This window comes from Pholis gunnellus, assembly GCF_910591455.1.
Source record: "Pholis gunnellus genome assembly, chromosome: 3".
NCBI classification, from domain to species: domain Eukaryota; kingdom Metazoa; phylum Chordata; class Actinopteri; order Perciformes; family Pholidae; genus Pholis; species Pholis gunnellus.
The window spans coordinates 4,724,301-4,737,815 of NC_136529.1; the positions used below are offsets into that span (position 1 = coordinate 4,724,301).

Consider the following 13,515-nt stretch of genomic DNA (forward strand, 5'->3'; position numbering starts at 1 on the left):
ATACTGTCAACAGCCATAACTAAATCATTTTCTCCATGTTTTTAGTACTGAAATGTTTTATAAAAGAGTCTCTGAATGATGTGTGAACAAACCCGCAGACATGGAGAGGAATGAAAGTGTAAGTTTACTGGATGTGAGAGCTGCTGAAGTGGAGATTTCTGGATCAGTCTGAGAAACAACTCCTTTAGAGAAAACAGCCTTTAAAGAGATGTTTAGTAAATTACAATTAGTAATTATTTTGAAGACACTACAGGTGAATGCAGTAAATAACTAAGATCACCATGAAACTTCCCCAGTTCATTACTTACATTAAGATGATATTTTCTGTATTAAAATGTTGATTAAATATGCAAATGAGGCATTATCTAATGGTGACTTCTGGTGACATGAAGGAGAGCCAAATATATGGATTTTTAAAAAGAACAAAATTAAAACAGAAAAACAATGAGCGGTTAAAAAGCTGAACCTGTGATTCCCCGTTTGAACTCCTGGCTGCAGAAAGAGACACACTGCGTTTAAAGGCGCTTCATCTTTTGAACCGGCTCAACATATTTTTCCTGCAGATTAAACGATGACCATCTTTATAATTGAATAGTACTTCATGGTGTTAGGACTATCATATTACATAGTATTATTAAACTAATGATTTAGGATCTCTGGGCCTCACCGGTGCAACAATGTTAACATTCCTTCCTGAATATAACGACAGTAGATTTAGCTCCTTTCGGTCTGATCAGATTTATTAATTGGTATATAAAACATTTGAAACATTTTAAATAGTAACGGTGAAACAGGCAACACAAGGTTAGAAGAGTTAAAACACAGAGAAGTAACGGAACGATGAAGCTGTTCAGAAGTTAGCAGACATCTTGGTGACGTCTTGTTTCAGGTCCACGATGTGCGTCCCGATCCTCCGGTGCAGCTCGTCCATCGAGGCCGACAGCGTGTCGAACAGAGCCTGGACACAGAGAGGACCGGCGCGTTAGTCTGAGAGCCGCCAGGGAAACAGAACGGACCCCGAAGACGCGTCGGAGGAGCACGCACCTGAGCTTTGGCCGTCTCCTTGCTGCACACGTCCCTCAGGCTCTGGATCTTGGCCTTCAGCTGCTGCGTCTCTCTGGAGATCTCCTGGATCCTGTCGGCCATCTCCTCGCGCTTCTGGTGGATCTGGTTGCACTGCCTGGAGAACCGTACAGTGTTGGTTATTCAAAGCTTTCAGAAACAGGATTGTTCAATTATATTTATCATATTGACGGCTATTTGAATTCCAGAGGAGCAACGGATCATAAAACTCAGGAGCAAAATAAAAGAAGAGAGCTTTTAGAGATCCCGATCAGTGATGATCCATAACGGCAGATGCTTTGTTTGGGTCTAGCAGCTGGTCCACACGGTCTAAATCCTTTAACTTTTGCATTTTAGCTTTAAAAACATATTTAAAAAGGAAATAAAGGATTGTATTTCTATGAATTCAAAAAGTCTTCTCATTAGTAGTTTTAATGATGTATTATAATCTATAAAGTTCTAAAAGTTCCTCACCAAAGCTACATTTTACAAGATTACATTTGAACCCATCATGGAAACTTTGTTATTTAAATTTGCCGAATCATTATCATATTTCTACTGAACATAAGGTAAAGGTCAGTGAAACAGTATTTGACACTGTGACGGTTAAACTGAGATAAACAGCGGCTCGTTACACCGCTGGTACGTCCATGCCGCTGTGAACAAACCCCATGACGTCCTGAACATGCTGCTCCTTCATCTCTCTCTTCTTCTGCCTGCGGATGTTCTGTTTGGACTCTTTGTCCAGCTTCATGGCCAGCGCTCTCCTCAGCTGGCCTTCCTCCACACACAGGTTCCTCAGCTCCTTCTGCTTCTTCTCATACTGAGCCGTCAGCTCCTGGTGCTGCACACACACACACACACACACACACACACACACACACACACACACACACACACACACACACACACACACACACACACACACACACACACACACACACACACACACACACACACACACACACACACACACACACACACACACACACACACACACACACACACACACAGAGAAACTATGCTGATGCAGAGTTGCACAATGATGAGCTGTAAAGGAAGATCTACCAGCACGTACTGCTAACATGAGGGGGCTTTGAAGAGAGCTTAGATGAACATAAGCGTTTCAGTTCCCCTCCCAGAAAGAGCTGTCTGACGGCAGGGCAGGGAAATATCCTAAATATAGCCGCTTTCAAGCCTCTAGTTCGCCAATTTAGCCGCCATCTTGTTTTTTTGCAACAGGAAGTGACACTAGAGGGTGAAGTACAAGCAGAATGCTGAATAAGACATTTTTAGGCAAACAAAGTGTTATAGTTAACTTTGGTGAACTGAAAACACACATTGAAAGGGTTAACGTCCTGACTCGCATGACGTGGACAACGCCGTGGTAGCGACCTGTCAATCACAGTAAGCCCCGCCCTAAAGCATCCCCTGCTTTATGGTCTATTTGACTCTAAATGGACCATCATTTACTAAATGAACATCATGCTGTATTGAAGAAGACTTGAAACTAGAGATTGAGACCATAAACTCATGTTTACAATGTTTACTGAGGTAATAAATCAAGAGAGAAGTAGAGTCATTTTCTCATAGACTTCTATACAACCAGAGGAGTCGCCTCCTGCTGGACATTAGAGAGAATGCAGCTTTAAGACACTTCCGCATCAGCTTCACTTTTCAGACCCCAGATAAGTACCCTATGAATAATAAATACTTCATATAAACCCACTTCAAAAATCCAAACTCTCCCTCTTCAACTCCGCGAGGACGCCGGCGTCGGTGATCCCCTCCCTTTCCGTTCTTACGGCTTGCTTACGAAAATTACGTCACAAAACATGGCTGTATTCGGTATCCCTGGATTCAAAACATTCTCGTTTTTGCGAAGAAAGCATCGGTTTTCTTTTATTCCTCACAGATTTTTCACAAAAGGAGCCCAAACACACACTGTCCAAAGTTGCCATGACCGCTGCAAGTCGGGTCTTGCAGCATTTCGACGGCGAAAGATACAGTACAGACCCGATTTTACGAGTAAATGTGCTAGCGGATGCTACCATGGAGCTAGCGGCTGGTATAAAACAGTGGTATAAATAGGACAAACCGAGCATATTATTGATATAAGCAGTCAGCCAACGCGGTCATAATTTTTCACTTTTTATTTTCGGCTCTTTTCTGATGCTTCATTATGGTGCGTCTGTGTCTAAAAATGACTTTGGCGATCATAATGACGGCGGTTTTCAACACTGCACTATGTTAGCATCTGGCTCAGCATTGTTTGTTCACTGACAGTAATGTATTGAAGCCAGGAGACCGAGCTATCTTCACCTGCCCTGAAAACGTGGATTTGCTCCGTTTTTGTTTGACTGCATTTCATGAGTAACAGCTAGCGATACGTTTAGGCTTGTCAAGCCCTTCGTCTAGAGGAGACTTCAGGCTTTCTAACGATGTATTGCATGTGCACATTGAGCTTTCCTGGGGGAGTAAACAGTCTCGCGTAACGGAGCTGCCCGCATACTCGGCCGTGCGCTCGGTCGTGGCTATCACGCACAGCAAGTCTGCTATTTACAGACCACGTCTTCCACCATATATACTTAGTTTTTGCAATTTGCTATGGCTAAAAGTAAAAGGGAAATAATATAATAGCAAATTGTAAAGGAAAAAACACCTTTAGTGTGTCAGAATATCATTTGGTTATTATGTGTCCATTTGGATCTCCAAATATCCTTTAGAGCTCCGCCTGGATGTCTTTATGGAAAGGAACATTGTAAAATGCTCATACTTTGTCCAATCTTTTTCAAATGTGTGGCAGGTGTTTACTGATAGTGTAGTTACAGTCCTATGCTGCCCTCTACTGGTACAGATTCAGCCAAAGGCAGTTATTTATACTGAAAGCTACTTTCTTATTTTAGGCGGACACAAATCTTAATTTTTACTGACTTCTAAGGCCCACTGCTCTGTTTCTGTATGACCTACAGGTCTACAGACACTTTCACGAGGTACCTTAGGGGGTTTTCTTTCAAGACAGACCTCATTTATGCATATAGTCAAAGTGGTTCAGAAGATACAGGCAATTTAATTTGGGTATGTCATTTTAGGCGTTGTTGCTCCAAAATGGGGGGGGGAGTGGAAGAGGTTAAGGCAGGTTGTCAAACACCAGGTCATGGACTAACACTGGGCCATTGGAACAGGAAGGAAACAGAATAATTAGCTGTATTTACATTAAACTTGGCACACTCTATGCAGTAGTATTCCTCATCACTCTCTGCCACAAAGGTAACCCGTCTGCTATCGCTTCCTTCACTACGAGCAACGAGTCTATTTGAATTGTATGTTCAGAAGGTTTGTGTTCATGTTGGATATTTCCTGCTCCAGTGAAGTGGGTGTGGATGGGCTCTGCTCGTACCTCCTCCGCTCTCTGCTTGGTGTTGTTCATGCTGCTCTCCAGGTCCTGCAGCAGGTTGAACATCTGCTGGATCTCGGCCTCAGTGTGAGTCACATTCTGCACCATGTTCTGCATCTCCACCATCTCCACGTCCGTCCCTTTCTGAAATCAAAGACAGGAAATCTGCGTTTCAAAACAACGGCAGACTTTAGGAGACGACCCCGTTTTTTGTTTTCTTTCTTCGTCTACTCACGGTGGCGTTCTTGATGTTCTTGACGTTCTCCCTCATCTTCTCCATCTGAGTCTTCAGCTCCTCTGGAGACTCCACGATCTGAGACGTGAGTTTGACGATGTCCTCCTTCAGGTTGCAGACGTCCACCTTCACCTGGGTCTGAGGCACACCAAACAGTAAACAGCTCTTTTAAAACCACTCCCTCAACTCTTACTGGGGCTCTGAGCGATCTTTCTGGGCTGGTTCTGGGACGTCAGACCAAAGTACCACATGCTCATGTTCACAGAGGACGTATATGGTCCGTATCAAACGGTCACGTACCAGTTTCTGAGTCTTCTCCGCAATTTTGGCTTTCCACTCTGCGATGCTTTCGTTTTTTGCATCCTGAAAGGAGATTTAGTTTCACTTGAGAGCACGCACACACACACACACACACACACATCACGTCTTATCATGTGACTGAGCATCATCACCACCTACCACTTCCTGGTATTCGTGGACGTTGGTGGCCTGCAGCTCAGAGAGAGCGGCTGCCAGCTCGTCGGCCTCGGCCTGCTGCTCTGGTGGGATGGTCCTGAACGAGGATGAGATTATTACTTCATGAATAATTACATCATTATTCATAAAGTTATTAGCTTGACATGACATTTGTTTTAAAATGTTCACCAAATAGATCATTCCATTATTTTGCAAATAAAGAAATAAAATCAGTCAGTTCATCTGACCGCTCAATTAAAGCGACGGTTCACCCCAAAATTAAAAATACTATATTTTTCCTCTTAGCTGTAGTTCTGTTTATCAGTCTAGATGGTTTTGGTGTGAGTTGCCTAGTGGTAAGTATAACAGGACTATATGACACTGGGCTTACATTTGAAAAACTCAACAGAAATGATGACTCCGGTTACTCAAGAGAACCCACAGATTTCATGTAGGAACTACTTTCTTTCAATCGAACTGCACCCGCCAACCATATCACCGCGCAGGAGGAAGCTAACCGATACTGCTAGCTCAGCGAGCACAACAGAGCTAGTTACACTGCAGCTCCACCGAGGATCGATGTGAACATCTCAGAGAAAGAAAACAGTGGTGAAGTGGGGTGAACTGTCCCTTTAAGAAATGAATCTTTGGTCTATAACCTGTAGATTAAACGCTCACAGAGCCCAGGGTGGAGTCTTCAAATGTGCTCGTTTCAGAAATATTACATTTTAAAAAGATGTAAAACAGCAACAAAAACAGCAAACATCATATTAAAGAAGCTGGAAGCAGAAATACACCAAACGACAGCTGGTCTCTCATGTCTACTTACGTGAGCGTCTCGATCTTCTTCTCTGCTTCTTTGATGCCTTTGGTGTAAGCCTGCAGCCGGTCCATGTCTGCCCTCTGACAACAGGGAGAGGAGCTGTTACACACACACACACACTGAGACCAGCATCAGGTTTGTAACCGTGTCGTCCACAGAAACTCATCTTGAATATGCTCTGAGATCTTGGAGCTCCAGTGGGTCGTGTAGGGTCATGTTAATATTGAGGGCATATTCAATGCTGCACAGATCGTTTTCCTTACCCTCCTAGCATGTTAACTGTTGACCCATGGGACACAAGACCACTCTAGGCTGTAGCCTCCACCGCTAACCCCCCCCCCCCCCCCCATCACTACACCTGCGTGGACCGACATCACATACAAACTTGGCCTGCTTCTCGAAGATCATGTCCATCCTCTGCTTCCTGAAGTGAAGGAAGTTCATGATGGCGCTCAGAATAGTCAGAGTCTTCTGTTTCTCTAGAAGAGGGAGAACAACACCAGTGATGTGCTTTCAGGAGGAGACTGTGGACGGATGAACCTGAAGAAAACAACATGTACTTACTTGGAGCTAGAAGGTCGTTCAGTGAAAAATCGTACACCAAGCACATCGGCAGAAACTGCTGCCTGTGAAAGGATCGCACACAGCCACACAATGAAACCACAACTCAGAGCTGCAGCCTTCCAAGTATATATATATATATATATATGTATGTATGTAAGGAGAGGAAGTTAGAACACTCACATGCGTATGTAGACACTGGTGATAGCAGTGGCCCCCTCATGATATACCGGGTTCTGAATGTTCTCCAGAAGTGGAACCTGTGGAAAAAAGAAAGAAAATCAAGCTCTTAAACACGTAAAGAAAAGATTGCGTTCATCAGACGGCTCAGTGTGACCCCGGTACTCACCATGGAGTGACACTCGGGTCTGAAGCGATACAGGAGATGCAACACCCTCATGTAGAGCGTCTGGACCGCCTCCGGCTGGAAGAGAGAAGCGAGCGCCACGTTAACCAAAGATGGTGGAAACATCCCCCATACAGGGCCCATATCTGGTCCACTTCTTAGTCACCCAAGTCTAAACGGGCTGAATGTTTGCAGCTGGTTCCCACAAGATTTTGGGGTAAGTTGGAACATCATGACAGGATAGATGTTTTCCTCCCACGTGTGCATAGAAAGAGTTGATGGTTGTTGTAACCTCTGTTCACACTGTGTAGTGATCCCTTGGTATGAGATCCCTGTGTAAGAGATTGGGGACAAAATCCACTCGTTTTGTTCAAAAGCAGCAATCTGAGTTTAGGTTTTTAAATAATTATAATTCTTAAGTATTATTTCTCTAGATTCATTGTTTTCAAACGTTTGCAGATTAAAGTTTCTGAAGTGTGATGCCTTGTCATATCTGATTGTAAACTGAATATTTGGGGGTTTGGGATCGTGGATCGTATAAAACCAGAAGCGGATTTATTGGGAAATCACAGCTGGCAACTTTAACAACTTTCAGACACATTATAGACAAGAGTGCTCCGACTCATCAAGAAAATAATGATCAGATTAATCAATGATGAAAATAATCTTCACATGTTATTATACTTTCATATGGGAAGAAAAGCAGTAATTCAAAATCATGAATCATCTGTTCTGACTGATCGGCAGATGCAGATGTGTGTCAGATCCAGTGGATATCTTCCACATCTGGGCTTCTTGGTACAAACCCGGACCGTGATTTTCTTGCTGAGCAGCTCATATTTATATAAATATATATGTTGTATGACGTGTCTACAGACTGCTTTGGCTCAATTTTCACAACACTTTCAATATGAGAACTTGTAATATGAATGGCTGAACTAGCTTGCAGAACAAAAATGATGCTGCTTGTTCATACAAAGCGCCAAACATGAAATGACACAGAGCAGAGATGTTAAATAAATGCATCATTACAATCACTGAACTTCAATAGTTCTCTTTTGTTTACCGTCACCGTCCTTGGTACTATAGTGATTGGGGTTTACTGTGTCATGCTTTCATAACTTACAGTGTAAATGCACAGGTAACAGGTAATGGTCATCTAACTTTACAATTTACAACAATGATGAACATACTGTAGAGCTACAATGTTGTGGTGTGATGCTCATATTTAAAAAAGTTCAGTTTCTTGCACCATTTGCGTTATAATACCTATCTGAGTCCGTTATATAACGCGACTTTAGCTACTTTCTCACGAACCACCCACAGCTGCTCCTTACGTCGCTGTTATCAGACGGTTCTCTTCTGTTCTCACAGACCTTAGCGGCGGTGAGCGGACGTGAACGTTACCTTTGGAGCTGGAGTCAGGTCGCTCTTCGTTAAGTGTTTCGCCTCTTGACCCGTGAGAACTTCGGTTCGGTAAAAATTCACAATCGCCTCCGCAGAATAGACAGGGAAAGTGTTTTCAGACATTGTGGCGGTTTTAGTGAGAGCTAAACACAGAAAAAAATCCACAGAGGAACTTTTCAGCGGCGACACAAAATTGGCGCCTTAAAAACTACTTCCTTGTTGATTTATACACGGCGAATATGATTGGTCAGTTCATACTTCTTCTGTTACGAGGGAGATGATACATGACTCACCAGCGCCCTCTGCTGCACTACCCGTGTACAACTCTCGAACTGTCCCCACCTTAACTTTAACTTCATGCTGTTGACTTGAAATGTGTAATGTGTGGATGTCTTACTCAGCACATTCCGTTATGATTTATGAACACATTTAAGAAGTGCACAATAATACGTAGTATAAAGCCAAAAATATAAAACAGCAGCTATTTTACAGTTATGCAAATAAACAAATGCAATGGTACAAGTATAATCTATTGTCTTAATACTAGAGGGATATCATTATTTAGTTATTTGAAACCTTTTTGTATTAATATATTATAGTTTTGCAGCGGGTAATAACAAAATCGCTATCAAGAAAATGTTGGAATATACAAAGTTTTTTTAACTTCTGTTAGCTGCTCTACAGGTTGTATTTCATCCTCCTGGTCGACACTCCGAACCAGCAGGGGGCGCTGATGTGACACCGCGATTGTTACATTTGCACGTGACAAAACACGGAACTCACTGCTGTGCTCCTGGATGCTGAGGTGTCACATTTTTAAAGTCAAAGCTTTCTGTGTGCAATGACTTTGGAAAGAGTTATTGACCGGATAGTTTGTAGGTCGCAAACGTTTGGGATTTGAGCGAATAATGGCGGCGAACTGGGCCGAGAGGATCTCTGCTTTCTCCCACAGTCCGTCTCGCTTCCTCTCCGGGACGACAGCCGAGGCTTTCCTCGCAGAGCTGCTCCACGAGCTCCGAGATGACAGAGCCAGTTACAGTGTCAAGGTAACAAACAATATAAAGTGAAATGTACACGAAGTTAAACCCCCGTGCTTCATAACTGTGTTGTCGCCGTGAGAGTCACGAGCAGAGCTCATATTATACGACGTGTGTGTGCAGCAGCCAACACTTCATCGATACATTTTTAAACGGAGTTTGGCATGTGTCCAGTCTCAACACAATGAGAAACGATGTCATTCTTTGAGCAAAAAATGCTAAAACCCCACTGGTTCCAGCTTCTCAAACCATATAAGAAAACCATTATGTATATGTATATATATATATGGTTTTCTTTATACTCTATGTTCATAAACAGAATCTTTTTGGACGGTTTGGTCGGACAACCTAAATAATTTGTAGATTTGGGCGTTTTCATTGTTTTTTCTTTTTTTTTTAATGACTAATATAAAGTGAGTACTTGACAGCTGTGACACGTGAACACTAATTACCTGTGTTGTCTGTGGTGTTTTTATTTTTCCTGTTGTATGCTTACTGTAATCCATAATTCTTACATTTCATCCATCCTCAGGTGCTCCTGTGTTCCCCGCTGTGTGAGCACCCGACCCTGCTGTGTCCCTCGGGCTCTGTGGGCGAGGAGACGGCCCTGGAGCTCATGTCGGTGTTGGACCAGTGTCCTCCCAAGTCCGTCCAGTTCCGCTGTCACCTCCTCCTGGCCCTCACCACCGTGCTGGTCTGCACCTCCTGCGTGAGCCTCCGCTCCCGTGCGTCCCAGGACTTCCTGGACCTGCTCCTTCAGATGGCCCAGGACACCGGGGACCTGCACGGGGACGGCGCTCTTCGCTCTCTCCGGGCCACAGCTTGCGACTGCCTGCGGGAGCTGGAGGCCTGCTCTCCGGGCCTTCTGTCCCAGCGCCTGGAGCTCTTGGGTGGGCTCCGGCAGCGAGAGACCTCCCGGCTCCACCAGGCCTACGCGGGACTCCACGCTCTGGTGTTGAGGAACGCCGTGTATCGGCTCACCCAGGATGCGGGAGCTGGTGCTGAGCACCTCAAGGCTCTCCTGGGAGGACACACATCGGTGGCATGGGAGGCAGAGCTGGACTCGGGCCCGATGAGCGACAAAGACTCCTCAGCCATACTGTCGTCTCTTGTCCTGGGACCCATGGGCACCGTGCCGACCCTCCAGACCGGGCCCGACTGTAAGGAGCTGCGTTCGGTCCTGTCCTCCCTCCTGGAGGAGTCCTACCTCCTCACTCCTCTGTGCCAGGCTGCACTGCTGCACAGACTGACAGAGGTGGTTGCCATGGTGCCTGGTGTCCCTCCGGCCGTATTCAGAGCTCAGCTGCTGCGACTGCTGGGCACGAGCGAGGTTTGTGTCAAATGGACTGAACTAGTGTTTCACTCACCTGTTGATGTTTACGAGCTGTTTTTCAGGTAGTATTTAGATTTCCTTCTCCTATCTACTGCAATGAAGGTGAGTGGAATTAGTGGTTACTCCAGATAATCCACAGCACACACTGTCAACAGTTCTCAGAGGGACTATTTCTTCAGTAGAAAGTAGTTCCACTGAAAACTGTCCACAGTGAGCTCTGTGGATTATCCGAAGTAACCATGACATCGCCCGAGACAAACCAAGACACATTGCTGGTGATTTCTTTACTGTTAACTTAAGTGTTGTTGTTGTCTTACAAAATACAGTATTTTTTAGCCATTTGGGTGAACTGCCCTTGTCAGCTACAATTTAAAAAACAAAAACATTAACGGATTCATATTGTCTGCTAAAATGGTGTATTGTCTGTCTAATTTATAAAAGACAATGTCCCTGTGGTTGCTTCACAATAAAAGCCACCTTTCGTTTTGCCAGTTGAAGGCTTTTAATTTGAAGCACGTTGCTGTAGGACAGTAAGCAGGACGGGGTCTGTTAATGAGGTTATAAATACTAATGCTGGGATATACGTATATACGTATGAATATAATCTGAATACTGCGGGGGAAAGGCGGACCCCGCCAGTAAAAAAAACTGCTACACAGAATGTAAATACTTGAAAAAAGGATTATAACTAGAATAATTTAGGTTTACGCTCATTTGCTTTCTTGCCTGGAGTTAGAATATACTAGATCATGCTAAATATAATTTCATCATGATTATCACATTTTTTTCTATCTATCTATCTATTTATTTCTATATATATATGTTTTTTAAATTATCCAATAGAAAGTCTCCACATAAGCAGCTTCAGGTTGACCTCCACAGTAACTCTTTGTTCCCGTCCTTCCAGGTGTGCCTCCTTCACAGCACGCTGCTGTTGAAGTGTGCGTTCACTGACAGCCTGTTCAGCGCCGAGGACGAAGCTTTCATCCTCCAGCGGCTGGTCGTGCTCTCCCAGCACCCGCTGCTGAGTGCGCCCGAGAAGCTCTTCTACACGGACTGCCTCCTGCACTTCCCCGAGAACCGGCCCATCGGCTGCGGCGACGGCGACGGCGACGAGACCCTCCCCGTGCTGCTGACCCCGCGGCTGGCCTCGGCCCTGGCGCCCACCGTGTTCGACGACAGCGCCACGGGGCTGGCCCGCCTCAACCTGCTGTCTCTGGTCTACCTGGAGGAGGCGGAGGAGGGCGAGGGGGAGGAGAGCAGGGGGCTGGCCTACCTCTACCAGCACCTCGCCGTGTTGCTGCGCGTCGTGGCCAACGGGGGCGGCCGGGAGGTCGTGGTCACCTTCTTCAGAGCCGCCTTCCTCTTCCTGTCCTACTTCTGCCACGTGGAGCGCTACTGTCGCAGCCTGACGGAGGAGCTGTGCAAGCTCTACCTCCGCCACACCCACCTGGCCCCGCACGTCATCAACCTGGCCGACCGGGTCCAGGACAAGCTCGCCGAGTCCGACTGGGCGGTGGGGTTCCTGAGGGCCCTCCAGGGGGTCATCGCCGAAGCCCCGCCCGCTCGTCTCACCTTGCGGGACCTGAGCTGGCACCTCAAGACTCTGGCCCGCGTGGCGGAGGAGGGCGAGATCGCCCAGCACAGCACTGTCCGCTTCCTGTCCAGCGTCACCGCTCCGTCTCCCTCCTCTCCGTGCGCCGGCGGCGCCTGGCGCCTGGGGAACGGCCTGCTGGGGGTTTGCCGCCGCCTCCTCGTCCACCCCAGCCTGGACTCGCTGCTCATCCCTCTGGCCGACGTCCTGCAGCATCTCACCCGCCGCTACGGCGACACGGACATCCGGGACCACGCCCGCCTCTACTACTCCCTCCTGACCACTCTGTCCCGGGAGAAGCTGGCCGGGGTTCTGGCGCAGGGTTCCGCCGAGGGAGGGCGGCAGGTCAAGAAGCAATCGCTGTCCTGCATCATGGCAGAGAGTGAGGGCTTGGCGAGCGCGCTGACCATCCACCAGACGGAGAAGTCGATATTCGGGCTGATAGAGGCCCGTTCTGAGCCTCGGGGAGAAACACAAACTGACGAAGTGAGCGACCTAAACCAGAATGAGACTTTCCCGGCAGAGGCGAGGGAAGAATACAGAGCTCAGTTCGACGTCCCCGGCTTCGCCTCAGAAATCACCCTGAACTACCAGCTGACTCACATCGACGGCGACTCCCACTTCGATCAGCTCTTCAGCATCCGCCTCCACTTCAGCCTCACGGACGACCACTACGAGGAGCTGGGCGACATCAGCGTCCCGTGTCTGCTCAGAGGGAGGCCGTCGCCCGAGGTCCGGCTGAGACTGAAGCCCAGGCGGCCCTACCCCACGACGCTCCACGCCAGCGCCGTCTTCACCACACAGGACGGCCTCTCGTGGTTCACCGTCCTGCCGCACGTCCACGTGGCCTTCCGGCAGGCCTTCGCGCCCCTTCCCGCTCCCCCGGGCTGGGGGCACGGCAGCAGACTGGGCCTGTTCCAGGGTCTGTGGGATGAAATGAGTGCAGAGGAACAGGATGACTGTGCCACCAGCCTGTTGTGCTGCCAGCTGAAGGAGGTGGCTCTCACCGCCTTGGTGGAGAAACACTTCCTCCCGTACCTCATATCAGACCTGACCGACGAAGAGGAGTTCAAAGTGCTGTTCTTCCTCCCACCACGGTCTCACGTGCTGCTGAAGATCCGACCAGGAGACCCCGTGCACTTCAACGTTGCCACCGATAACTGGCAGCTTCTGCGTCACCTAAACTCTTATCTCCTGACGATCACGTCCTCACAGGAACAGACTCCGCTCGCTTTTTAAAAAATACATTATTTTAAAAGCACAT

At 46.9% G+C, this 13,515-nt stretch overlaps 2 protein-coding genes across 2 annotated transcripts; one reads left to right on the forward strand and one right to left on the reverse strand.

Moving 5' to 3' along the window:
* Positions 1 to 621: 621 nt before the first annotated feature.
* On the reverse strand, positions 622 to 8,475 carry nuf2 (UF2 component of NDC80 kinetochore complex). The gene is made up of 13 exons (XM_079156533.1): positions 8,288 to 8,475; positions 6,884 to 6,958; positions 6,718 to 6,794; positions 6,538 to 6,599; positions 6,355 to 6,452; positions 5,980 to 6,053; positions 5,154 to 5,247; positions 4,995 to 5,057; positions 4,695 to 4,832; positions 4,463 to 4,603; positions 1,731 to 1,906; positions 1,045 to 1,180; positions 622 to 958 (listed from the first exon to the last, which is right to left on the reverse strand). Exons 1-13 carry the CDS (start codon positions 8,408 to 8,410, stop codon positions 851 to 853), a joined length of 1,365 nt encoding a protein of 454 aa, XP_079012659.1. The 5' UTR covers positions 8,411 to 8,475; the 3' UTR covers positions 622 to 850.
* Positions 8,476 to 9,066: 591 nt separating this feature from the next.
* On the forward strand, positions 9,067 to 13,491 carry ap5b1 (adaptor related protein complex 5 subunit beta 1). The gene is made up of 3 exons (XM_079186525.1): positions 9,067 to 9,333; positions 9,857 to 10,654; positions 11,565 to 13,491. The coding sequence occupies exons 1-3, from the start codon at positions 9,196 to 9,198 to the stop codon at positions 13,488 to 13,490; spliced, it is 2,862 nt and encodes a 953-aa protein (XP_079042651.1). The 5' UTR covers positions 9,067 to 9,195; the 3' UTR covers position 13,491.
* The last annotated feature ends 24 nt before the right edge of the window (positions 13,492 to 13,515 follow it).